Source organism: Oryctolagus cuniculus, chromosome 12 (assembly GCF_051225735.1).
Source record: "Oryctolagus cuniculus isolate XC-2025 breed Fujian yellow rabbit chromosome 12, ASM5122573v1, whole genome shotgun sequence".
Taxonomy (NCBI): domain Eukaryota; kingdom Metazoa; phylum Chordata; class Mammalia; order Lagomorpha; family Leporidae; genus Oryctolagus; species Oryctolagus cuniculus.
Window position 1 is genome coordinate 111,213,846 of NC_142878.1, and position 25,327 is coordinate 111,239,172.

The 25,327-nt window shown below is 57.0% G+C and overlaps 1 protein-coding gene across 2 annotated transcripts in view; it reads right to left on the reverse strand.

Annotated features, from left to right (window-relative positions):
* Window positions 1-626: 626 nt before the first annotated feature.
* The window catches only part of THSD4 (thrombospondin type 1 domain containing 4), a 394,254-nt gene continuing 369,553 nt past the window's right edge, over window positions 627-25,327 (reverse strand). For both annotated transcript variants that reach the window (XM_070054744.2, XM_051821773.3), the window contains 7 exons: window positions 20,544-20,673; window positions 19,936-20,140; window positions 19,467-19,640; window positions 17,887-18,060; window positions 12,590-12,769; window positions 11,675-11,819; window positions 627-4,113 (listed from right to left, as the gene is read on the reverse strand). In XM_070054744.2, the coding sequence (XP_069910845.2) occupies window positions 3,971-4,113; window positions 11,675-11,819; window positions 12,590-12,769; window positions 17,887-18,060; window positions 19,467-19,640; window positions 19,936-20,140; window positions 20,544-20,673 (1,151 nt within the window). In that variant the 3' untranslated portion in view covers window positions 627-3,970. The remainder of the gene's footprint in view (window positions 4,114-11,674; window positions 11,820-12,589; window positions 12,770-17,886; window positions 18,061-19,466; window positions 19,641-19,935; window positions 20,141-20,543; window positions 20,674-25,327) is intronic.

A 25,327-nucleotide genomic window follows, 5' to 3' on the forward strand; every position in this document is an offset into this window, starting at 1 on the left:
CAAGGACCACTGCACTGCACTTGGGAATGGTGAAAACCATGACCTTTATAGGCCAACAACTGAGAGATTAACTGGGGACTTGATTTTGCAGGCGTGTGTGGGAGGGACAGGAAGTGGCAGCTGAGCCTAAGACATTGCTGGGAGCTACAGATGAGATGCTGCACAGGACCAAGTCACAGCCCACAGGTGCTGCACCAGACCTCTCAGCGAGAACGACTGAGGGGGCACCAGGAACTGGCCCCTATCTCCCGTTACCCTGCCCCAAGATGTCGAGAGATTCCGTCCACTTTGTTGTTAAAATCAGCCACCCCAGCCCAGCAGAGTGGGCCCTGGATCCGTGTGCCCATGGCGACCACCTGGAGAAAGGCTGAAGAAACACACACATGGGATGTGTGGCGTGGTCCTGGGGGCACACGTGCGCACACACACACACCACCCGTGTCTTCTCTCAGCTGCTGGGGCAGTTCCAGTCCAAGGTCAAGGTCCAGGCCCACTCACAGCGTGCACACCCTGTCCTCACAGTGCCCAACAACCCACATGGCACCCACAGCTACCAGAGTCCCATAGCCCCTGGCCCGAGCAGCCGGGCAACCAGCAACACAGGCCAGGCCACAGCCAGCAGAAGGTACCGACAAAGCCAGTCTTTTGGCGCATTTATTGCATTTTTACAATAATACAAATAAATTAGTCATACACAAAAATAGTTGCCACTTTAAACTGCCGAGAAGAGCCAGGCTGCCTTTTACCCATACACCGCAGCGCCTGCCCTGCAGCTCCTCGGACACCAGTGAATGTACCACGGCAAAGGAGACGCGGGTCAGTGGGCAGCTCAGGATCTTGCCGTGTGGCTACACGGCGCACGCTGGCGCTGGCTTAGCGGGAGCCGGCGATCCGTGTGCGTGTGGGTCGTGGATGGAAATAAATACTTTACAGTCAACATATTCTAAAGGATAGAACTATTTTTGTGTAGCGACTCGTTCTGTAGATAGAGCCCAGATTACAATTTCTATAAACACCTTGTATTTACACAGCACAATAAGTTATCACAGCGCCCAGGCAGGCGGCACTGGGCGGCTCTCTTCTCACGGGGTGAAGGGCTGTGGCTGATGTTTCCAGCCCCTTGGTGCACCATGCAAGCCCCCCGCCCCCCATCACCCTCAGAACAGAGCTCAGGATGCAGACAGCACACAAGGCACCGGAGGCCGGCTACGCTCTGCCTCCCCCTGGTGGACAACCCCAACAGGCCACCCATGACCCCAACCTGCTGGGGAGGGGCCCCGCACTGGGTGTGACGAGGCTGGATGGGAGCGGGAACTTGGAGCTGGCGACAGGAACTCAGTGGCATCTTCAAGATGACTTCAAAACGCTCATGGAAAAATGGAGCTGGGTATATACTGATTGCCAAATACTTTTTGCCCAAAAATAGCCTCATTCTTTAACCCCATTTTCTCATGCATGTTTGGACAGAACCTCCCGTCTGACTCCTAGCGGAGGTGTTTTGCACAGCGAGGGCCACACTGGCCGACCTCTGCGAGGGTGTCACAGGTGCCTTTGCCTGTTAGAGGCAAGCCCCGTTTCCTGTCACTACCCCTATGCCCATCTCTACCACACTGGGACACCTCTGTTCCCACTCTAATGTGTTAGGCTGCATTATTGGAAAAATGGACAGCAGCTGGGGAAGCTGCCAGGTTCCTGTCCCTGCCCCACAGCAACAAGTCAGTGCAGCCGCATCGCTCCTCTCACCCTCCCAAGGCCACACTTCTGCAAGGGAAGGAGCCACGCAGACTAAGCAGGCGATCCACACCCAAGGAAGGAACGGGAACCTGCAGAGCCCCCGCCAGAGAAGACAGGCACAGGACGGTGAGCCAAGGCCCGTCCCGTGTGGCTCCTGCGGGGGGACGGGAGGGGGGCGCACCTGCATCTGCTCCTGCACCAGCTTGTGTGCTGCGGGTATGGGATGCCCCTAGCGCTCAGGCTACCCCTTCCTGGCACGGAGCCCTGGCAGTCAGTCCTGGGTGTGAGCGGGTGAATGGAACGCACATGGCTGTAAGAGGCACAGTTTCCTCTGGCAATCGAGAGAATTAAAAACCCAAGCCATTCTTGGTTGGAGCTTTGCTGATTTTTGTGAGGAAAAACACACCAGCTTTAATTTAAAACTCAGCAGGGACTCAGGCGCTCCAGTACATGGTGGGTGGGGGAGGAGTACGGAAACCGTGAGATTCCACCTCCGAAGCACAGGCAGGCCGAGATCGCAGGGAGAGAGCAGATGGCGGTGATGGGAGGGGGTGGGCAGGACACGTGCCTGCTAAGGCGGGAGAAGAAATGCAGCCGTGCCCCACGCTAGGAGAGCCCTTGCTGGGACACCCAGACCCTGGCCGAAGGCGCTGTGCCGGAAGAAAGGCAATGAGCTGCTGACCTAGGAAACGAAGAGGTCCGCAAACTCTACTCGGCAGAGCAGTAAAACCCCTGCTCCAGAGGTCGGGAACCTCTGGGGACGAGCAAGCGCCAAGGGCAGCCCATGGACCCGCCCTCCACATGCACAGGACTGCCGTTTCCTGCTCCTGACACTCACGGGAGGGGCACGGTCCCAGAGCAGAACCAGCAGGTGATACTCAGGGCCCACCCGGGTCACGGCGGCTCTGGGGGACAGGACCCGCAGCCACCCAGGCCCCAGCCAAACAGCAGAGACGGCCGGGAACCTCTCGAAGTTCAGCCAGAGCCAGCCGTTTCCTCTTCTCCCCACCCACGCTGCCTGTTCCCCATCCTAGACAGAACGCCACACAGCCCTCCATCCCCCTCGCGACTGACGTGTTCAGTGAGATCTGAGAGTGGCCACGCGCAGGACAAACTCCCCGAGATGGCTGGGGAGGGGGAGGTGGAAGGAGCCCTGCTGGTCTCCTTCAGCTATCAGCTGAGTCTGGGTGGCATGCATGCACAGGGAGGGAGCGCCCGGGCTCTCCAGAAGAGAAGGCCAAGTTCAGCAGCCAGGCCCGGGACTCAGGATGCCTCGGAAGGCAGACGGCTGCCTCTGCCACAGCTGGGTAGGCAGGGGGCTCCTGGCCTGGGGTGGGCTCCAGAGGGAAATCCAGAAACCAAACCAAAAAGACAGGGACAGGGACGGACAGGGGTGGAGGGCCAAGGTCCAGCCTGTTCCGTGGTGGAGTTCAAGGCTGAGGACGGAGCTGAAGGCACCTGCAGACACACCTGGGCCTTGACCTGTGACCTGAGGAAGGCATTCAAAGGCCTGGGCTTTGTCTGTGGGAGGGGCATTTTGCAGGTTTCTGAACGCACACCTGCAGCCTCGGGGCAGGCCCTGGAGAGGAGTGGGAGGAGGGCACCAGTGTTCACCTTGGCGGGGGGCACCACTGAACGGGTGACTCCACCTGACAGGGCAATACCTGAGTTGGGCCTCAGTTTCCTGGTCAGTAAGATGGGGTGATTATCTGTGCCTGCTCCCATTCTGGGAGCTGTGAGTGGCTCAAGGGCTACTCTCTGAGGCACCTACTCAACACTGAAGCGTGGGGTCAACACGAGCTGCTTGCGTCTCAAGGCAGAAAGACAGCGCAACGCCCTGGCACGGCGGGGCACAGCCGGGCTGAAGTGCAGAGGGAAGCGGGCAACGAGGCCGAGCAGGGCGGGCTCTGGACAAGCACCGCCTCCTCCCACCTGCAGGGGTGCTGAAGACCAGGAGCGTGGGTGAGGCATGACCTGGCCCTTCTGCCAGCTCAGGAAGTGCCGGGATGGGGTCTGGGCGAGAGTGGCGGGCGCGTCCCTCTGCATGGTTTTCCGAGAGCATCATGGGCTGGTCCAGGCCCAAAGGCAGGGAGGGGTTGACAGAGCACAGGGTGGACACCGCAGGGACCGTGGTGGCTTAGAGCATGCTGCGCACAGGCTCCTGGGGGCCCTATGCATGCTTCACTGAGGACAAGGTGGCGCCAGAGCTGGCCGTCAGGGCTCTGGGCCAGCGGGGTCATCTGCTCCCCAGGACGCCGGCCTGCCGCTGGGCCCCGCGGGTGCAGGAGGCGCAGCAGGCGGTCTCGTAGTAGCTGTAGACGCAGAGGCGTGCCTGCACCACCACGTTGCAGTTGTAGTACTGGTCCTTGCAGTTCTCATCTGCAGCAAGAGAGCAGAGCCGAGCCTGAGCACGCTGGCCGCCACCGGCCGGCAGAGGGGAGCCAGCCGTGCCTGGGGCGGCCGTCTCCTCCCCGCCTCCGGCGCCTCATCACCGCTGTCTTGGGTGGGAGCTTGCCAACAGTGCGCCCCTTTCCTAAACATCACAATGGAATTAGGCACCAAGGGGCCTCATGGAGAAGCAGAATGAAGGTAATTTTACCTTGTGCAAAAAACCCTTCACACACCTGTTCCATGGCCTCCCTGAAGACCACGGACAATATTTTAATGAACTGTGTCCAATGGTCAGCGCCAGGAAGAAACATGGAAGACACAGGCACAGGGCCCGGCTGGTTACCTCCAAACATTCTGCCTACTTTGGTGGTAGTGAAGCTCAGAAATGAGAGCCACGCATTGCAAACACTCCCCAGCAGGCTGCTCGATGTTGAACTTGAGCGATTCTGTCGAGCTGCATGCAAGCCCTAGGCAACTCTTCTCCCCTCCTCCTAGAATCCCCGTGTCAGCCCATTTACTGATCCACTTTTTTTTTTTTTTTTTTTTTTTTGACAGGCAGAGTGGACAGTGAGAGAGAGAGACAGAGAGAAAGGTCTTCCTTTTTGCCGTTGGTTCACCCTCCAATGGCCGCCGCACCGCGCTGATCCGATGGCAGGAGCCAGGTGCTTCTCCTGGTCTCCCATGGGGTGCAGGGCCCAAGCACTTGGGCCATCCTCCACTGCACTCCCTGGCCACAGCAGAGAGCTGGCCTGGAAGAGGGGCAACCGGGACAGAATCCGGCGCCCCGACTGGGACTAGAACCCCGTGTGCCGCAGACGCTGAAGTCACTGCCTCTCTGTGGAGCGGAAGCCCCTTCCGTCTGCTTTGTTTTTTGCTGGTCTAGTGAGTGAGAAATGACTTCCAGGTGAGGGCCAATGTGTCATCATACAAGATACTTTACAGATCATGGAAAACTGAATGAAAAGGTAAGCACGTTTTGGTGCAAAAAATCCTGAAATCCACACACAATCTTTTCATAACATGCTTTTCCCACCAGCTTTTTGAAGACTCTTGTATGTAATTTGCCATTTAAGGGGCTGGCACTGGGGTGTGGCGAGGTAAGCTGACATCTGCAGCACCAGCGTCCTGTATGGGCGCCGGCTTGAGTCCTGGCTCTCCCTTCCAATCCAGCTTTGTAAGGTGCCTGGGAAAGCAGTGGAAGATGGCTCGAGTCACTGGGCCCCTGCACCCATGGGGGAGACTTGGAAGAAGCTCCTGACTTCTGGCTTTGGACTGGCCCAGCTCGAACCATGGCAGCCGTCTGGGGAGTGAACCAGTAGATGGAAGATCTTTCTCCTTCTCTCCCTCTGTCTTTCACATAAATAAAAAGTACACCTTTAAATTCCTCATATAAAGGATCTGATCCCCTGTTGTGTGTGCAGCAAACACCTTCCCCAAACCTGTGATTTTCTTATCACGTTCTTTATGTCACGGTTTGATAAACAGGGATTTTATATTTTAACAATTGCCATCATAACATTTTTCTTCCTAGTTTGAGATTCTTGTTTAAGAAATCCTTTCCTACTCTGAAATAAAAAACAAATGTCCTTATATTCTCTGTACAAGCTTTAAAGTTCCTCTTCACATTTACTTCCTTGGCCCACCAGGCATGGGTGCATGTGCGTGACACGAGCGAGAGATTCGGGTTTACCGGGCTTATTTTCATTTCTCCTCTTCTGATACACAATTTGGGTGGTCATTTATCTCACGGCTCATTCCCACAGGTTCCCAACGCTGCCGATGGCTCACTGTGTCCATCTATTCCTGCGCCAGTGTTGTCTGTGGAGGTAAGTCCTCAACATCACCGTGGACAGGGCGGGAATGCGGCCCAGCACGTGGGGCACCTGCACTTGACACCAGAGTGCCTGGGCCGAGTCCCGCCTCTACTTCCAATTCCAGCTTCCTGCTAATGCTCGCCCTAGAGGCAGCAGGTCACAGCTCAAGTACTTGGGCCCCTGCCACCACATGGAGACCCGAATAAGAGTTGCAGGCTGCCGGCTTTGGCCTGGTCGGGCTAAACCTTGGCTGTCACAGGTACTTGGGCCGTGAACTAGAGGATGCGGGGTCTCTCCTCTTGAAGTAACACCGTGAGAGTAGCAACTCCATTTTAGCACCCAGCGTTCCCTCTTGAGAAGGCACTGCACACTGCGAGACTCTGGCCTGAAACAATGACCTGACAGCACACCGCATCCCACGGGGCAGAGCAGAAACTCCCTCCCATGATCGCTCACGCGTAAAAACAGGCTGGGGCCGGCACTGCGGCACAACAGGCAAAGCCACCGCCTGCAGTGCCGGCATCCCATGTGGGCACTGGTTCAAATCCTGGCTGCTCCACTTCCAATCCAGCTCTCTGCTAAGGCCCGGGAAAGCAGTAGAAGATGGCTCAAGTCCTTGGGCCCCTGCACCTGCGTGGGAGACCTGGAAGAAGCTCCTGGCTCCAGGCTTCGGATCGGCACAGCTCCAGCCAATTGTAGCCATCTGGGGAGTGAACCAGCGGATGGAAGACCTCTTTGTCTCCACCTCTCTAACTCTTTCAAATAAATAAAATAAATCTTAAAAAAAAAAAAAAAAAAGGTAGACTTAAAAAAAATGACAGGCTGCACCTGGATTAATGAGTGTAATTTGTCTATGTCCCACATATGATTTAGGCCAATACCTGGATTAATGTCAAGATTATAATCGGAATTGTTAAGATTGCAATTTGTGTTGTCAAGATTGTAACTGATATTAGTTTCACATAAGCTTTAGGTTAAGGTTGTCAAGATTATAACTGATACTAGTTTTTGCATAGGCCTTAGGTCAGTGTGACCCTAGTAACCATATCTTTGCCCCAATATTGTGGTTTTTGCCTACATAAACTTTGTTGCTTTGGACGTTGGGGGTGGGGAGATCTTTAGGCCATGAGCCACCCTCCACCGCCGGCAATCAAGGACTCCAACGTTTCCAGTGTGTGGTGCTCCCCCGTCAGCACTCGCTCAGGCACATCACTCTGTCCCTCTGTTCAAATGCTCTGCCTTCGAGTAGAGGAGAACACATAAATAACCGCTGGGACAATGTGGGGAGCAACTCGGACTAGACTAAGTTACTGGACTTAAGACTTATTCTATGCATCTGCTCTCCCACAATATGGCGCTGGGAGAGGAGTAAACAGCTTCTACACAGCTGCCTCCAGTTCAACCAATAAGCAGCAGGACCTGTTCCTGATTGGAGGAGAGCAGCGTACTCGGCGTGTGGGTAGCAGAGTTGGGATTGGTGGAAGAGGACTATAAAGGAGGAGAGAGACAACATGCACCAGGAACATCTACCTGAAGGAACACCTGTGCAGCCCCCGAGAGAGCCGGCCGGCGGTGTGCCGCTCCCCCGCGGAAGTGGGGAAAGTGGCAGGGGGCCTGCCCCTCCACGGAGGTGGAAGGACGGTAGCCAACCTGGAAAGAACCAGCAGCAAACCCGGGGAGGGCCGAGCAGACAAAAGAACAGCGCAGGGTCCTGTGTCGTTCCTCCACGAAGAGGGGGAGCGACAGGCCAAGAGAACCGCCTTGGCTGTTCCTGGCTCTTCGCTTGGGCTTCTCTCTCTAAACTTCACAGTCCGATTTTCCCATAAAAACTGTCTGGATTCTGACGGACATGGCTGGAACAGAGCTCAATCGTGGAAAGGGCTGACAGTGTAGCCCTCAGCCACCGGCTCAGAAATACGTTTCACTGCATCCAATCGCAGCCTGCTGCCAGCGGCCATCCTGGCACGGCCTTCTCATTCCACCACATTTCCCCTTTTCCGTTAATTTTTGAACAAGGGGAGGCATGATTCTTGGCTATACCATTGTTGACCCCGTTTCCATGTGGTCTCCGTACGCGGCTGTGCCTGTCTTAGGTTGTCCCCCAGGGGATCTTACCCGTCATTGACTAACCAGCACTCAAAACAGGAGACCACAGGAGTGCTTGCTCAGATGGGGTAGGAATGAGGAACACACCACATGTGTTCTGTCCTAAGCACTGCCTTACCGTTAATCAGTCATTTCCAAGTTACAAGAAATTATCTGATTCACTGTCTTGCTTCTATCTGAGCCCTGGTCTTTGTACACGTGTGGCTTCTGCTCGTTTCTGAAAGCACCTGTTACTGAGTGGGGATCACCCTCGTACCCTGACACCACAAACGCGCTAGAAAAGATTACACCAAGTTGCAAGCTGGAACTTGCCCTGTCCCTGACTGCCAACAGTGCACATCTCATTTTGAAAAAGCCTGCCAAGCTTATAAAGAAAATGGAACTCTGGTTATTTTTAATTTTGCATTTCTGGTACTTTTAGGCACAGCATTTCCTGAGCTTGTGCTGTTAGGTTTGCTCCTCTCACTTTTTTCAAAGAGAAAGATTTATTTATTTGAAATCTAGGGTTACAGAGGGAGATACAGAGAGGGAGAGAAGTCAGGGGAGGAGGGAGAGCTTCTGCCTGTTAGTTCACTCCCCAAATGGCTGCAATATCAAAGGCCAAGCCAGGACAAAGCCAGGAGCCACATCCAGGTTTCTATGTAGGTGCAGGGGCCCAAGGACTTGGGCCACTTTGCTGCCTTGCCAGTACATTAGCAGGGAGCCGGACCGGAAGTGGAGCAGCCGAGACTTGAACGGCCACTCACATGGGATGCTGCCATCACACACGGCGGCTTAACTTGCTATGCCATAATGTCAGCCCTGTCACCGCTTATCTTTTGTAAAACTGATCCCTTCTTCAAAAAATTTTCTGAGTGTGGCCGGCGCCGCGGCTCACTAGGCTAATCCTCCGCCTAGTGGCGCTGGCACACCGGGTTCTAGTCCGGGTCGGGGCGCCGGATTCTGTCCTGGTTGCCCCTCTTCCAGGCCAGCTCTCTGCTGTGGCCAGGGAGTGCAGTGGAGGATGGCCCAAGTGCTTGGGCCCTGCACCCCATGGGAGACCAGGAGAAGCACCTGGCTCCTGCCATCGGATCAGCGTGGCGCGCGGGCCACAGCGCGCCGGCCATTGGAGGGTGAACCAACGGCAAAGGAAGACCTTTCTCTCTCTCTCTCCCACTGTCCACTCTGCCTGTCAAAAAAAAAAAATTTTTTTTTTTCTGAGTGGGTAATGTATACATTAGGAATCTAACTATCACCTACACCAATGACATCTGATTCTAAGTTATCAATTCTAAGGTGATCAGCAGTGACTCTTCGGGATAAAATCAGTGCTAACGATCTGAGCAGATTCCAAAAGGCGGATGCGGCATGCGTTTCTTGTGCGCTCACACAGCGCCTCCTTCTCCAGTGCCGCCATCCACACACACAGCTGAGCCTTCTTTCCCAACCCCGTGGGATGCACCTGTGCTTTCCTGACCCTGGCGTGGGGCCTGAGCGCGCTCAGAACTTCCGCTCCCGTGTGCGACTCTGAGAGCCCTATGAAGGGAGGCCGGGGCTCTGCTCACACCTTCCACTGCGTTACTCCTGTGCCTTCCCTTCTTGCCTTCACTGGATTTCACTGGACTGGAAGAAAAACAGTGTTCTCCCCCTTGAAAAGACACCAAAGACAAACACAGATGACGGAAACCGAGGGCTGAGGGCACCTGCACCGCATCCGTGAGTGAGAACCCCTGGCACGTGTGCCCGCGTGAGCTGGGACTGAAGCCGGCGTGCAGCCCAGGGAGCTGGCGGCTCTGACCATCCTGGTTGTCCACAAGCATCTCCACCTGCAGGTTTCTTTGCAGTGCTGCGCTGCGATGTGCCTCTGCAGAGTCTAAGTAACGGTCTGTGATCCGAATCTGAATGAGGTTTCAGCGACCGGGAATGAGCCCTTCTGTGGCGTCAAGACTGCCGTGGGCCTGTCTCAGCGTCTGCCCCTCGGCCTCCGTCTCGCACTGACTGTTAACACATCCTCCTATGTGCTTCACGCATCTCTCGGAGGTCTTCGCTTTTCTCTTCCTCTCTCCTTCCTTCTTTCCCACCCCAGTCTTGGTATGCTCAAAGGGCAGAGGCTATGATGTTCTCACACCCAGCAGCAGGCATCGGGCTTCTGGGGCTGGGTTATAGGGAACTTCAAACACTTCTGTGGAAAACTGAATTAGAAGTTTATATTTGGGGCAAAAAACTTTTTTCAATCCATGCCGCTTTCCACAATACACGTTTTCCACGGACACCCTGAAGACTCCTTGGGTACCTTCTCCGCCATTTCTGCTGTGTGTCTTCCAAGCAGGAGCCTTCCTCCACTCACGCTGTAGGTAGCACAGCGGGAAATGCTGAAGGCCTTGCTTTCTTTTTTAAGGGTCTGTGCTTGTCTCACGACAACAGAAGCCTCTGCCTTCCCACCTAACTTTCCACCTTTATCAGCGCTGCCATACCTTGCACACACGAGTCCGTTTCAGTATTCCGTGACTCTGCCAGCGCCCTCCCAGCTCAGTGTCTGTGCTTATCACTGGCTCAGAGACACGGGAAGGCCAGGCCCTCAGCACTCTGCCCCCACTGCAGAACAGCATGCCATCTCCCCAGCCTGCTGGTCCCTGGCTCCACGCCCACGCTCTCCCGTGCCGGAGCAGGGTTCCTTCTCTCCACTTCTCATCTGCTGCTTTTCTGCGTGTCTCCTGTGCTCCTAATTTTCTGCCTACAGAGCTGACATTTCTAGCTTGCTCTTGAGCAGGGCTGCCTCTGCACTGTTTGCTGCAACTGCTGGTTTACAAAGCCCCTGGGAGTGGCACCATCTTGCGGTGAGGGAGAGGGACCTAAAACCTTCAGTTTGGCCTACTCAGGGTGGAATCTGCATGGGGTGCCTACTAATAGGGGATCTGTCTGCTCTGATGCACTGCCACGGTGAATAAACAGGTGCTGTGCGAATGAGATGGAGCCTAACCAACAGGCTCAGAACATCAGTCTTCACAGACGGCCCTGACGGAGCCTGGCCACCATCCTGAGCAGCCCTGAGGTGGGCCTGGGCACCCAGCGTGCTTGGAGATGCAGCTCCACACCCTGCACCTCCCGCTGCTGCCACGGCTGCCGCCGTGGCCCGTCCTCGTGACCTGCAGCCCACTAGGGGTCTCGCCCCCCGCCACTCACCAGTGCCTTCCGCCAGGGAGCAGGCTGAATTGCAGGCTCATGTGCCCGCTGGTTAGGACGCCCCCTCGTCCAGTGTCTGCCCCAGTTCTTGGCTTTTCCCGCTGGCCTTTCTCTGCCAGCTGCTGCTCGGGTCACAGCTGACCCTCCCATGGCCCCGCTGACATCAGCTTGAATCTGCAGTTAAAAGCTGGGACGGTGCACTTCCGCCTCGGGGCGGCAGCACCCACCTGCCAGCACCACCATCCTCCTGGACTCACAGTGGAGTCTCTGGACGCGTGGCCAGGGTACCGCCGGTGCCACGGGCAGTCTCCCTCAACTGTGAAGCTTGCCATTCCAGGAGGACTCTGTCCCCGATAGCCACGACGACACTCAAGGTCACAGAGAGCCCTGGATGGACTCCCGAAACGGAACTCCAGCAGAGCGTAAGGAAGTGGAGTATTTTCTCCGAGAGAGAGAGTCCCACTTACCAACTTCAGGGACGCAGTCCTGGGGGTTACAGGTCTCTCTCTCTTCTGGTTTCAACTGAGGGTCGCAGCGGTCGCTCAGGGTCATGTTGTCCGACAGGCACCGCACTTCCCGGACCCGAAAGCCACCCTGGCAGCTCTTGGAGCACTGGGCGGGAACAAGGCAGCGAGTCAGCCTTCCACGCGGGGCTTCTGCTCAGCACCCCCGGAGGGGCGGAACACCGCCCGAGCACCCGGCATCAGCGCTCACTGCCTGCCACCTCTGCCCTTCCCACAGCGCTCCGCGGGGGAGCCAGTCTGGCCATCACGGCACAACATGCAGAGTATCTCGCAGCCCCTGAAGACAAGGGCTCTGGGAACTACAAGGCCACTCGTCACGCCTAAGATTCGCTACAGCCCCTCCCGCTGCCGCACAGCCACTCAGCTCCCCGCGTTCTTCACGGCTCGTGAATCTCACAGGCCTCTGAGCACGCCGAGGGCTCCCTCCCAGGGCGCTCGCTGTCCCGGGACCTGCAGCAGCCTGGCAAGTCACTCTGCCTTTAAATAAGTACACCCTTAACATGCAAACGCCTCGGTCAGGATGAAGCCTAGAAAACCCCGCATTTCCTCATTCTTTTTTTTTTTTTTTTAACCTGCAAGGCAGAGAGAGACCCAGACACATCTTCCACCCACAACAGCCGGGGCAGAGCCAGGCTGAAGCCAGGAGCCTGGGAAGCCACCCGGGTCTCCCGCACGGGCGGCAGGGCCCAAGCACTTGTGCCTCCCAGCGTGCACAGCGGCCGGAGCCGGGGCTCGAACCCAGGCACTGCGAGTCGGGCTGCGGGTGTCCTAAGGGGGCCGCAGCTGCTGTGACCCACAGCGCTGGCCGAGTCCAAGCCCGAGGCCTCCCCCGCGGCCCCAGGGCGGGCGCACACTCACCACGCTCCACTCGGTGCTGAACCACGTGGCGCCACACGGCTTGAGGTGGCAGGCCTGCCGGCTCGCGGGCCGCTCCAGGAAGGAGCACGCGAAGGGCTCCAGCACCTCGAAGCTGCCCACGTTCTTCCTCACGCAGATGACCTCCCTCTGCTGCGTCCCCGGGCCGCACTCCACCGAGCACTGAACCAGGCGGGAGGGAAGCCGCGTCACGGAGGACTGCCAGGCTGGCGGCGCTGCGCATGCGCGTGCGCGCTGACGTCACAGCCTCTTCCGGTCGTTCCGGGGAGACCCCCGAGGGGACCGGAAGCGGGGACCGGAAGCAGGGACCCACGGCCCCCAGGACCCAGGGAGTTGGGACGCTGCTCGCCCGTCCCCTCACCCGCCACGGGACACGCTCGCCAGCCACCTCTCCAGAGTCTCAGCACCGCCATGCTGGTGTCAGCCGCTGGTCCCTGGAGCGGGTGGGGGCAGGGCAGTGCCCCTAACGCACGCGCCCCTGTGGATGGAGGCGCTGTTACGGTGCCCCGAGCGCACAGAGCTGGGAAGCAGAACCCAGACGGGGGTCCCCTCCCCTGCGAAGCAGCAGGAACGGGGGCCCTGGCGCCCAGCCTCTGTTTCCAAGCTTGGGTTGAGACCTGCCGGCTCCTGTGACCCACTTAGCGCCACAGCTGCGGCTGCCATTAACCCCTCTGCCAGGCCGGTCGACGTCAGTCCCTGGAGGAAAGAGGAGCTGTTTTCCCCCAGGGAGGATGCGGCTTCTCATAACGTGACACCGACAGGCACATCACTCTATGTTAGACACTTGAGTGTTATCCCCAGAATAAAAACAGGACTTATAACTTCCAAAATGTTGGAGGGAAGAATGGGCTCGAGAAGGCCTGACCGGGGCAGCGCGCAATGGGACGCTGGCATCAGGTATCAGAGAGCCTGGGGTGGTTCCAGGCTCAGCCTGCTTCCAGACCCTGGGAGAGGACGGAGTCCCTGCCACCAAACTGGAGATCCAGGCTGAGTGCTGGGCTCTTGGTTTTAGCCTGGCCAAGCTCTAAGAGTTGTAGGCATTTGGGACGTAAAGATAGAAGCTCTTTCTCTCTTTTTGCTATTCAAATAAAATGAAAATAAATAAAAATTAAAGACAAAGAAGAAAACCTGATCAATGTGAGTGTGTGGAACAAAGAGGAAAGAACCAAGAACACAAAACGAGATGTCAAGGGGAAGTTGGAATACATAAGTGATGACAATAAATGTCAACGATTAAAATTTGACCCCTAAAAAACAGATTTGTTGGTCGAGTAAAAATAAGACAAAATAGTGCTGCATAGTAAAGACTTAAAACCGGGAAGTTTGAGAAAGAAGTCGACAGATAAACCATGTGTTGAAAATCAATGAGAAGTCAGATGGAGTAAGCAAATCACAGATGGAGGAGAGCACAGAGAACGAGAGGTGACAGTGTGGTGAGAAAGTTGTCCCATGCAGTCACGCGTGTTTCTGCCCCTGGAGAGTTGGCTCTGTGGGCCAGAGATACAAGCTGGGATGAGACTGACAGTGTTGGAGAGAATCAGGTGCAGACCCACAGGTCTGACAGCTGGAGACACTGAAGATCCCAGTCTACGACAAGCGAGGGACAAGGAGAACCAGAACTGACAGAGAAGGAGGCACCGTCCCGGGCCCTGGCTCGGGGGTGAGGACCTGGTGGCCCCGCCTCCAGAGAGACCCCCAGGCCTGACACACTTCTGGTCAGGTCCAGGGGGCTGGGAAGAGCAACAAGCAAAGGCCTCCCTTTCTTGGAGGACTCGGAAAGACCCAAAGTCAGAAACTCCCTTGTCTCGGCCTCTCCCTGGACGCAGGGGTCCCTCTCCTGGGAGGGCTTTCTCTGAAGCCTGACTGTGGCCATGGTCAGCCCCTGAGCTCACACCTTCCCGGGGAAGCTCTTCCTTTAAACCCGCAAGAAAAGTCCCAGGGGATGCACCCTGCTTGGCTTAGCTTGGGCCCTGTGTCTACCCCCTGGGTCACGTGTCCACCCCCTGGGTCACGTGTCCACCCCTGGGCTACATATCCCTCCCTGGAGGAGTCCCTGTGACCAGGCCTGTGGGGTGTTGATGGTGCCAGCTCCAATTCAAATGTGCTTGGAAGGGACCCTTACTTTCACATTCTGATACCTGCTAACGTTGAAGACTTCAAGCAGGCCATATTTCATTGTCTTGGGGGAAACATCGAATTCCTGGGCTGGGAGTGCTAGTGGGCTCTAGCATCCAGACGCAAACCCTGCCCACGCTGTTATGCCCTGGCCATCTCAGACGGCAATGAGACCTGTGGGGAGCAACTCGGACTAGACTAAGTTACTGGACTTAAGACTTATTCTATGCATCTGCTCTCCCACAATATGGCGCTGGGAGAGGAGTAAACAGCTTCTATGCAGCTGCCTCTCACCAACTTGACAAGCTGCAGGAGCTGATCTTGCTCCTGATTGGAGGAGAGCAGCGTACTCGGCGTGTGGGTAGCAGAGTTGGGATTGGTGGAAGAGGGCTATAAAGGAGGAGAGAGACAACATGCACCAGGAACATCCGGATAACATCTGAGCAGCCCCCGAGAGAGCCTGCCGGCGGTGTGCCGCTCCTCCGCGAAAGTGGGGAAAGTGGCAGGGGGAGCCGCCCTTCCACGGAGGTGGAAGGATCGGCAGCCAACCCGGGAAGGACCAGCAGCAAACCCGGGGAGGGCCGAGCAGACAAAAGAACAGCGCAGGGTCTAGTGTCGTTCCTCCGCGAATGGGGGAGCGACAGAGACCCTTGTTTCTAAACCTAGCAGACACAGACGCTCACGGTCTCGGAGCGCTCGGTTCCTGAGCTTGCTTGGGAAGGGGGCAGCCGACCCCAGTACAGCAGCCAGATGACTCTCCACGGGTGGCAGCCACACTGGCCTGAAGGCATGGGTGCTCCCCACAGTGGCTCCAGGGATCCGGGTGCAGTGCCACCCAGGGCTCTCCTGTCTGTTTTTCGTGGATATTTGTGTAATCTCTGTCCCATGTGCAGTGTCCCATGTGCAGCCACCTCCAAGTTCTGTTGGGGGTTTAGGCCCTAAGCACTTTGCTACCAATATGAGACTAAAACAAAAAAAAAAGGGGGTCAGGTTCAAAGTTACCCACCTAAGATCCTGTGACTTGGGCACTCTTGCCTGGGCTTGGGAGTTCAGCCCCCCTGGGGGCAGGGCACAGCCTGGCACCTGGTGACCCTGGTCTTCAGCTGGGAACTCTGAGACCCCTGAGCTCTGAGGTGGGTGGGGCTGGGGCCTCCCCTGCCTGCACTCCTCAAGCCCCTGCAGATGCCCCCAGCTCCCCACTCCCCAGTCGGGCCTGGGGTCTCCCTGGAGTCAGGCACGGCCACTTTATGAAGTGCACGCACTTTCACGGTGCTCCTCATGCCCCAGGCGTGGGGGGGCAGCCTCTAGGGGCAGATCCCAGGCGGTGGCCAGCTGGGTGCCCAGTCACCCTGGGTCATGCTGTGTGTGGCCTCACAGACCCGGGGAGAAGGGAGCTGCAGTTTATGGAGTCCCTGCTCCCCGCCGGGCCCTGGCGAGCCCCTGGCACACAGCCCGGGAAGCTGCGACGGTCACACTCGGGAGAGGGAGCAGGCTGGGGAGACTGAGCACCCGCCCAGGCCGGAGAACCCAGGAAAGGCTGGGATCCGTCACCACAGGGGAGGCTTTGCTGCTCACAGTGGCACGGGCAGGACTCGCACCCTCCCTGCAGTGCTGTGCGCGACAGGTGGTGTGAACCTAACAAAAAACCAGCTTTATGCTGCGGACATGAAATCCCCGGGGCTCACACCCTTCCTCTTCCCCCGGCCACCTGCTCGCTCCCTGCTGCGGCTCCGCTCTCTCTGAGGCAGGATGGACCCCAGACAGCTCTGCTGGAGACGCCTGTGCCTCTGCTCGTTACTTGCGTGGACTACCCGGGAGGAAGGCGACTGGGTGAAGGCAGATGAGAACTTTCAACGGCCCCAGATGTGGCCAAATGGCTGTGCTGAGGGCTTGCATCTACGTACAAGGCAGCCTGTTCTTTTCGCAGTCTGTTTTTAAAGCTACGCGAAAGGAAGAAAATTCTGTATGGGGCCGAGGTCCTGACTGCCTGTGCCAGGATCAGCAGCCGCAAAGTCCCAGGCGGCCCCGGGACCCGAGGCCGTGAGGACCACATGGCATACCGAGGTGCTGGGTGGGGCAGGCGGCGGGCACAGGTTCTCCCGCGTGCTCTTAAAGGCATCCACTGGAGCAGCGCGGACAGAACTAGCGGGCCAGCCGAGCAGCTCCGCCCAGGTATTCGGCCTCATCTGCTCTTCAAGCAGGGCGTGTGTCTGCACACAGAGTTTGTACCCAGGAGAGCACACTGCAGTCACGGCTGGCGCGTTTCACGTGGGCCACACAGCTCTGCCTGGCGTGTTTCCTGTGGGCCACACAGCTCTGCCTGGCGTGTTTCCTGTGGGTCACACAGCTCCGCCTGGCGTGTTTCATGTGTGCCACACAGCTCCGCCTGGCGTGTTTCCTGTGGGTCACACAGCTCTGGCGTGTTTCCTGTGGGCCACACAGCTCCGCCTGGTGTGTTTCATGTGGGCCACTGCAGTCACGGCTGGCGTCTTTCCTGTGTGCCACACAGCTCTGCCTGGCGCGTTTCCTGTGGGTCACACAGCTCCGCCTGGCGCGTTTCCTGTGGGTCACACAGCTCCGCCTGGCGCGTTTCCTGTGGGTCACACAGCTCTGCCTGGCGTGTTTCCTGTGTGCCACACAGCTCTGCCTGGCGTGTTTCCTGTGTGCCACACAGCTCTGCCTGGCGTGTTTCCTGTGGGCCACACAGCTCTGCCTGGTGTGTTTCCTGTGGGCCACACAGCTCTGCCTGGCGTGTTTCCTGTGTGCCACACAGCTCTGCCTGGCGTGTTTCCTGTGTGCCACACAGCTACGACTAGCACGCTACACACACGTCACGCAGCTACGACGGGCATTTCCTGCGTGTCAGGGCCTCTGCCCCCCTGCGGGTGTGATTTCACTGCCTCTGGAAGCAGCCTCCTGAGACACCGCCATCGCCCCTGCTTCACGGACCAGGAAACCCTGCAAGGGCAGCTGCCAGCTGTGGGCAGGGCGGCCTGTCTGGCCCCTTGGAGCCGCCGCAGTGCCCAGAGGCGCCCACTGTGGTGCTCCACGGCTCCTGCCACCCGGACAAAGCTCCCGGCATGGGTGCAGCTTCCCTCCAGGGTTGTGAGCAGCCAGGGCACAGCAGGGATTCAGGGCGGGGACACGGGACAAGGCACACTCACCTGGCTCCAGCTGCCCGCGAACCACTCCACCTTGCCCGTGCAGGGCCCATTATCACACGGGGTGGCCTCGGCTGGCCGGTTGTCCCCACAGCCCTCCAGGGGCAGGCTGCTGACGTGGCTGGCCATGCACACCACCGAGCGTGTCCGCACTCCAGCCCCGCACTCCGCCGAGCACTGCGGGACAGGACAGGCTGTCAGACGGGCTTCAGTCTAGTGCTGCGGCAGCCTCACCCACGCCTTCCCCAGGCCTGGCACCAGGACCCCCAGTCCTCCTTGGTGAGGCCCAGTGCCCTGGGATTATCTCCAGTCTCTCTCAGGTCCGCACACCCCCAGGAGCGAGCCTGTGGGGCCAGCTGCACAGATGCATGCACACTTGGGCCCTCCTCATCCTGGAAGTGCACGGCCAAAGCCCACTTCAGAGGCTCCTGGGTCCTCTTTTAAAAATGAACTCAACGGAGGCCAGCTCCGTGGCGTAGCAGGTTAAGACTGCACTGCAGTGCCGGCATCCCATGTGGGCTTCCATCTGAGCCCTGCTGCTCCACTGCTGGTCCAGCCCCCTGTACTGTGCCTGGGGAGGCAGCAGAACATGGCCCAAGCGCGTGGGCCCCTGCCCCCCTGTGTGGGTGACCCCGATGGAGTTTCAGGCTCCTAGCTTTGGCTGTGCAGGCCATTTGGGGAGCAAAACAGCAGATGGAAGATCTCTCTCTGTCTTTCCCTTTTTGTCACTACGTCTTTCAAATCAACAACATGAGTCTTCCACGTGTACGTGAGACCATGCAATGCTTTTCTTTCTGCGTCTGGTTACCTCACCGAGTACAATGCCCTCCTGGCTCAGCCACGTTGGGGTTAATGGCAAGCTCCTGTCCTTTTTCAGGACTGAGTAATGTTCCATTGCATACACATACCGCAGGGTCTCGCACAGGTAGAGGGAGGCACGGTGATGAGACACAGGAGCACGCCTGTGCTGGGCACTGGGCAGTGAGCGGTCTCACGCTCTGCTACATTCCCATGCTCTCTTCCAGTTTAATGTTTTGTTGCTTTAATTCACAGGCCCCAGCTCAAGAACCCAAGAGGTACAGGGGCGTTTTCCTCCCTCACGGGCTTCCACGTGCGCTTTCCCCAACTTTTGCTCTATCCGCATTGTTGTCGGCAATCTGGACGATGCCTCGGGCCCTTAGGTTGAAAAACTCCCTTCTGTGGCGACTGGAATATTCCAGACCTAAAGGTCTGGTTTCAGCCACGTCTGATTCGGTGTTCACACTGTGAGACCCCTGCTGTTTGAAATCTCTCGTCAAAGCCAGTACGATCTTGGCCCTCACTGCGTTCCAAACCCCAAAATCAGCTCACTGTACCTCACCTGCATCTGGGGCCAGCGAATGTCCCTCGGCATCCTGCAGCACCTGGCGTACGCACATGCCTGGGGGTGTGACTCCCTCTCCCCTTGCGTGCCACACAACAGGAAGGAGGAGGCGAGGGCCGGGCCGGCACCCGGGCCACACAGACACCAGCCGCACCGCACGACGGGATCTGCCCGCTCAGGGCCCGCCCCGGCCCCGCTGCACCCGTGCGCCCACGCTCACCCGCTCGCTCCACTCGGTGAGGAACCAGCTCCTGGCGCAGGGCCCCATGTCGCAGTTCTCGATGTCGCTGGGCCGCAGCTTCACGTTGCACTCCTCGTCGGCAACCACGTCCCCGAGGTTGCTCATGCACTTCACGTCGCGGGTCCTCTGCCCCACGCCGCAGGGCACCGAGCACTGAAACACGGGCGGCAGCCGCCGCGTCAGCGGCCGCAGGGCCTGTGACCACGCCCTGCCTGCTTGTTCCTCTGGGGTCTTGGCTCTGCCACCTCTCATGCGTGGAGGTGGAACTGGGGGTGGGGTCGGGGGGTGGCTGTCACCAAGCCTGACACCTGAGGTGGGTGTGGTGGGCGACTCCATGGAGCAGCTGGTGTGCCCAGGGGACTGACGTGGAACCTGGGCACGGGGCCCCTCCCAGGGAGCTCAGGTCTCTGCCGCCACCCGCCTGCCCGCCCGCCTGCGCGCTGCATACCGAGGTCCAGTCGGCCCGGATGTGCCACTCGCTGCAGATCTGGAGCTGGCATGTGCTGGCGGTCTCAGGCCGCTCCAGGTGCTGGCACCGGTAGGGCTGCACGGTGAGGCTGCGGTTGGCATACACCTGGCGGCACAGCACCTGCCGGTGCTGCGTGCCTAGGCCACAGGTCTTGCTGCACTGCGACCACTCGCCGATGTCCCAGCTGGCTCGGGAAGGGACAAGGGAGACAGCCAGCCTCAGTGTGTGTGTGGACTGGGACGGGGTTAGGGTGGGAGGCTGAGCCTATCCCTCCTGCAGCCCTGAACCTCTAGGGATCTAAAGTCTGCAGGGTGTGGGGGGCAGGCGGGGAGGACAGCTGGGACACATGCCTGCTGTTTAAGCCCTACGAATGCTGGGGAGGAGGGAATGATTTTATCCAGGAAAACTAGAACTGCAGAGGCCAGCTTGAAGCCAGTTTGGAACCCATTCAGGATTTGGGTTCCAGCGCCTGGTTGCTCGGTTTTTCTGGGGCTGGCGGTGATGTCGCGGAGCCTTGGGGCCCCAGGTCCCACTGGGGTCTAACAGCTGAATGACAGCAGCTCGAGGGGTCAGGGAGGCCGACTTACAAGGCCGGGCAGGGGAAGATGTTGCACGGCTCGGCCTCGGGGCTCGGCTTCACGCTGGCGTCGCAGTAGCTCTCGGGGACCTCCTCCTGCGTGCTTCTGTGCACACAGCGGAAAATGGGTGACCGTGATCCTGCAGGGCCAGGGCAGCGTGTGAGGGACCCGCCACCGCTGCCCACGTGTAGGCTGAGCAGAGGAAGGCGGGGAGGCACAGGACGGGAGGGCACCTCACGCACACAGAGATGACGCACACACACAGCACACACGATGTGTGCATATACAAGCACACACCTGCACTCACAGACACCACACATGAGCTCACATGCACACAGATACACACGACACAGGCACACATACTGACAGTATACACACTCACACACACGATGCATGCATATACACACACACACCTGCACTCACAGACACCACACATGAGCTCACATGCACAGATACACATGACTCAGGCACACATACTGACAGTATACACACACAGCACACACGATGCGTGCATATACACACACACACACCTGCACTCACAGACACCACACATGAGCTCACATACACAGATACACATGACACAGGCACACATACTGACAATATACACACACAGCACACACGATGTGTGCATATACACACTCACACAGCACACACACAGACACCACACATGAGCTCACATGCACACGGATACACACGACACAGGCACACATACTGACAGCATACACACTCAACAGCACACACGATGTGTGCGTATACACACACCTGCACTCACAGACACCACACATGAGCTCACATGCACACAGATACACACGACACAAGCACACATACTCACAGTATACACACACACACACCCCTGCACTCACAGACACCACACATGAGCTCACATGCACACAGATACACACGACACAGGCACACATACTGACAGCATACACACTCAACAGCACACACGATGTGTGCGTATACACACACACCTGCACTCACAGACACCACACATGAGCTCACATGCACAGATACACACAACACAGGCACACATACTCACAGTATACACACACAGCACACACACAGACACCACACATGAGCTCACATGCACACAGATACACATGACACAGGCACACATACTCACAGTATACACACTCACACAGCACACACGATGCGTGCATACACACACACCTGCACTCACAGACACCACACATGAGCTCACATGCACACAGATACACAGGACACAGGCACACATACTGACAGTATACACACTCACACAGCACACACAACGCGTGCGTATACACACACACCTGCACTCACAGACACCACACATGAGCTCACATGCACAGATACACACAACACAGGCACACATACTCACAGTATACACACACAGCACACACACAGACACCACACATGAGCTCACATGCACACGGATACACATGACACAGGCACACATACTGACAGCATACACACTCACACAGCACACACGATGCGTGCGTATACACACACACACCTGCACTCACAGACACCACACATGAGCTCACACACACACAGATACACATGACACAGGCACACATACTGACAGTATACACACTCACACACCACACACGATGTGTGCATACACACGCACACCTGCACTCACAGACACCACACATGAGCTCACATGCACACAGATACACCCGACACAGGCACACATACTCACAGTATACACACACACACCTGCACTCACAGACACCACACATGAGCTCACACACACACAGATGTAACACACACACAATACAGGCACACACAGCACACACACATGCATATACACACGCACACATCTGCACTCACAGACACCACACATAAGCTCACACACACAGACACAACACAGGCACACACACTGACAACATGCACACACAGTACACAGAAGTACACAGTACACATGCACATACATGCACACACATCCACACTCACTCACAGATATACTCTCACACACACTTGTGCAGAGACAGAACGTGCAGAGACAGCATATGCACACACAATAAACATAACACACATTTGCCTGCACACACACATGCACTAACATACAACATTCGCACTTACACAGGAATAACACATTCATGCTCAGACACAAAACATGCACAGAGACAACATATACACATTCACACAACACACGATGCATTCATATACATGCACACAGAGACAATGCACTCACACACACTCACAAAATCTGCACTCACACACACTCAGATACCATGCATGAGCTCACACATACAGGCACAGACGCAACATATGCACTCACACACACTCAGACACAACATACACACATGCACTTGCACAGATACAGCACACACACAGACATGCACACACTAACAGGTGCGCTCATACACAGGTACCACGCATGCACACAGACAACACACACACGCTCATGCAGATGACATATGTGCTCACACACAGATGCAACAGATGAGCCCACTCACGCACACACATACATTCACAACACAGCCACACACACACGCACTCATGTACACAACATATGCACTCACACAGACACCACACATGAGCAACACATGAGCCCACTCACGCACACACATACATTCACAACACAGCCACACACACACGCACTCATGTACACAACATATGCACTCACACAGACACCACACATGAGCTCACACACGCACAACACAGCCACACACACATGCACTCATGTACACAACATATGCACTCACAGAGATACAGCACATGAGCTCACACACGCACACATACACACATTCACAACCCAAGCACACACACGTGTATTCACTCATGCAACACATGCACTCACATAGGTACAACACATGAGCTCACTCATGCAGACACAACACACACATAACACACTCATGCATGCAACATATGTACACACATGCAGATGCAATACATGAGCTAAACATGCACAGATACAACACATGAGCTCACACACAGACATACACACATGCACAACACAAGCACACACACATTTACTCACACATACAACATATGCACTCACATACAGATACAACATACGAGCTAAACATGCACAGATACAACACATGGACGTGCACACAGTGCACACACATGAACATGCAACACATACATGCACGTATTCATGCACACATTCACATCCCCTCACACAATACACTCTCACTCCCTTTTGTTCTTGAGTTTTTATACAAGGACACCCCAAAAAGCTCGTGGGAAACTGAATCAGAGATGGGTTTATTTTGGTGCTACTGTGTTGAAACCCACACCCACAGTGCCCTCTCCACAGCCGTGGCAGGTGTGCAGCTCCCCAGAGCTTTGCTAGAACTGCAGGTGCACGGATCGGGCTCAGCCCCCCCTCAGAAAGCTGACACGCTACCTGCCACCTGGCCTGAACGTGCTCTCAGCTAGACGGAACGCTTTCCGTCAGAGCTCGAGGTGACAAAGGAGAGAATGCGGGGCAGGGTGATGCTAGCACCAGCACAAACGGGCGCTCCGCCAAGGTTTCCAGAGGCATCACAGAGAGGGCGTCCTGAGGAAGGGATGGCTTACGCAGGCAAAGCACACATGTGGTGGGCAGGTGTGGCACAGGCATGGTGGGCAGGTGTGTGCATACATGTTAGGTGTGGGCACAGGCGTGGTGGGCAGCTGTGTGCATACGTGTTAGACAGGTGTGGGCACAGGCGTGGTGGGCAGGTGTGTGCATCTGTTGGACATGTGTGCACACATGTGTTGAGTAGATGTGTGTGCATATGTGTTAGACAAATGTGCACACGCACACGTTGAGGGGGCTGCCCAGCTCACTCACTGAGAGAGAAGTGCCTTATGGACAAACTGACCACTGTCCAGGCGCATTTTGGAGACAGCCACGTGGAAGCAGGAAGAACATTCTGGAAGGGCAGGAACAGCTTCCCTTCCTAACACATTCCCCAGAAGGCCCTGACGGGGCACTGCTGTTACCTGAGAGGACGAGTGGCCCTGCCCTGAGGCAGCACAGGGTCTCCACGTGTGTGACCCTAACACCCAGTGGAGCAGCAATTGTCAACAAATGTTTGAAGAATGTTCGCAGAGGCCTGATAGTACTGGTTTATGTTGTTTTGCTAAAAAAATACTGCCTCAGTTTTGTCCTTCAAACACGCAGGCTAGTTGCATGGGCTTAACCAGGTGTAAAAGGATGGAATTTGGGTGGAATTTCTGGTTCTCAATACGGTGGGGAAAAAAGCGGCTCCAGTTCTACCTGCTGTTCTCTGCTGCCGCCTGGTGGCAGCACTGAGGTGTCACTGCCCGACTTGGCAGGCAGAAGAAACCTCACTTGGAGAGGGTGGACAGGGCGCAACCCTCACCCCTCCTCCCCATTGCCCAGGCTTGCAGAGCTGCCCAGAGGTCCTTGTGGGCGATCCGGAGTGCGTGGCTGTGGCCTGCCCACTTGCTCCTGGACTGGAAAGCTTTGTCCCAGCCGCGTGGCACCTCCCAAAGGGGAAATCCCGTGTTTTCAGCTGCAGGGCACAGGAACCACGTGCCTGGCACATGGCCGCTGCCGGCCCCCTCCCTGTCTCACTTCGCCACCTCTGTAGGCACTGTCCCTGCTCCAGCCCCACGGGAATGAACCGAGGAGTGGAACCACAGTGTCTCTGTCTCCCTGACCGGGCCAGCCGTTCTCGCCTCCACCGACTGCTGCGGTTTCTCGCTGGGGGTGAGTGTGAGCGTCGGCAGCAAGGACACTGTCCCCCCACGTCCACGTGCATCACTCCTGCATCGCTAGGGGGCAGCAGCAGGGAGCTGAGGGCAGCTGCCGCTGGCCTGGGCGTGGCCTGTGGGCTAGAACACAAGTCTGC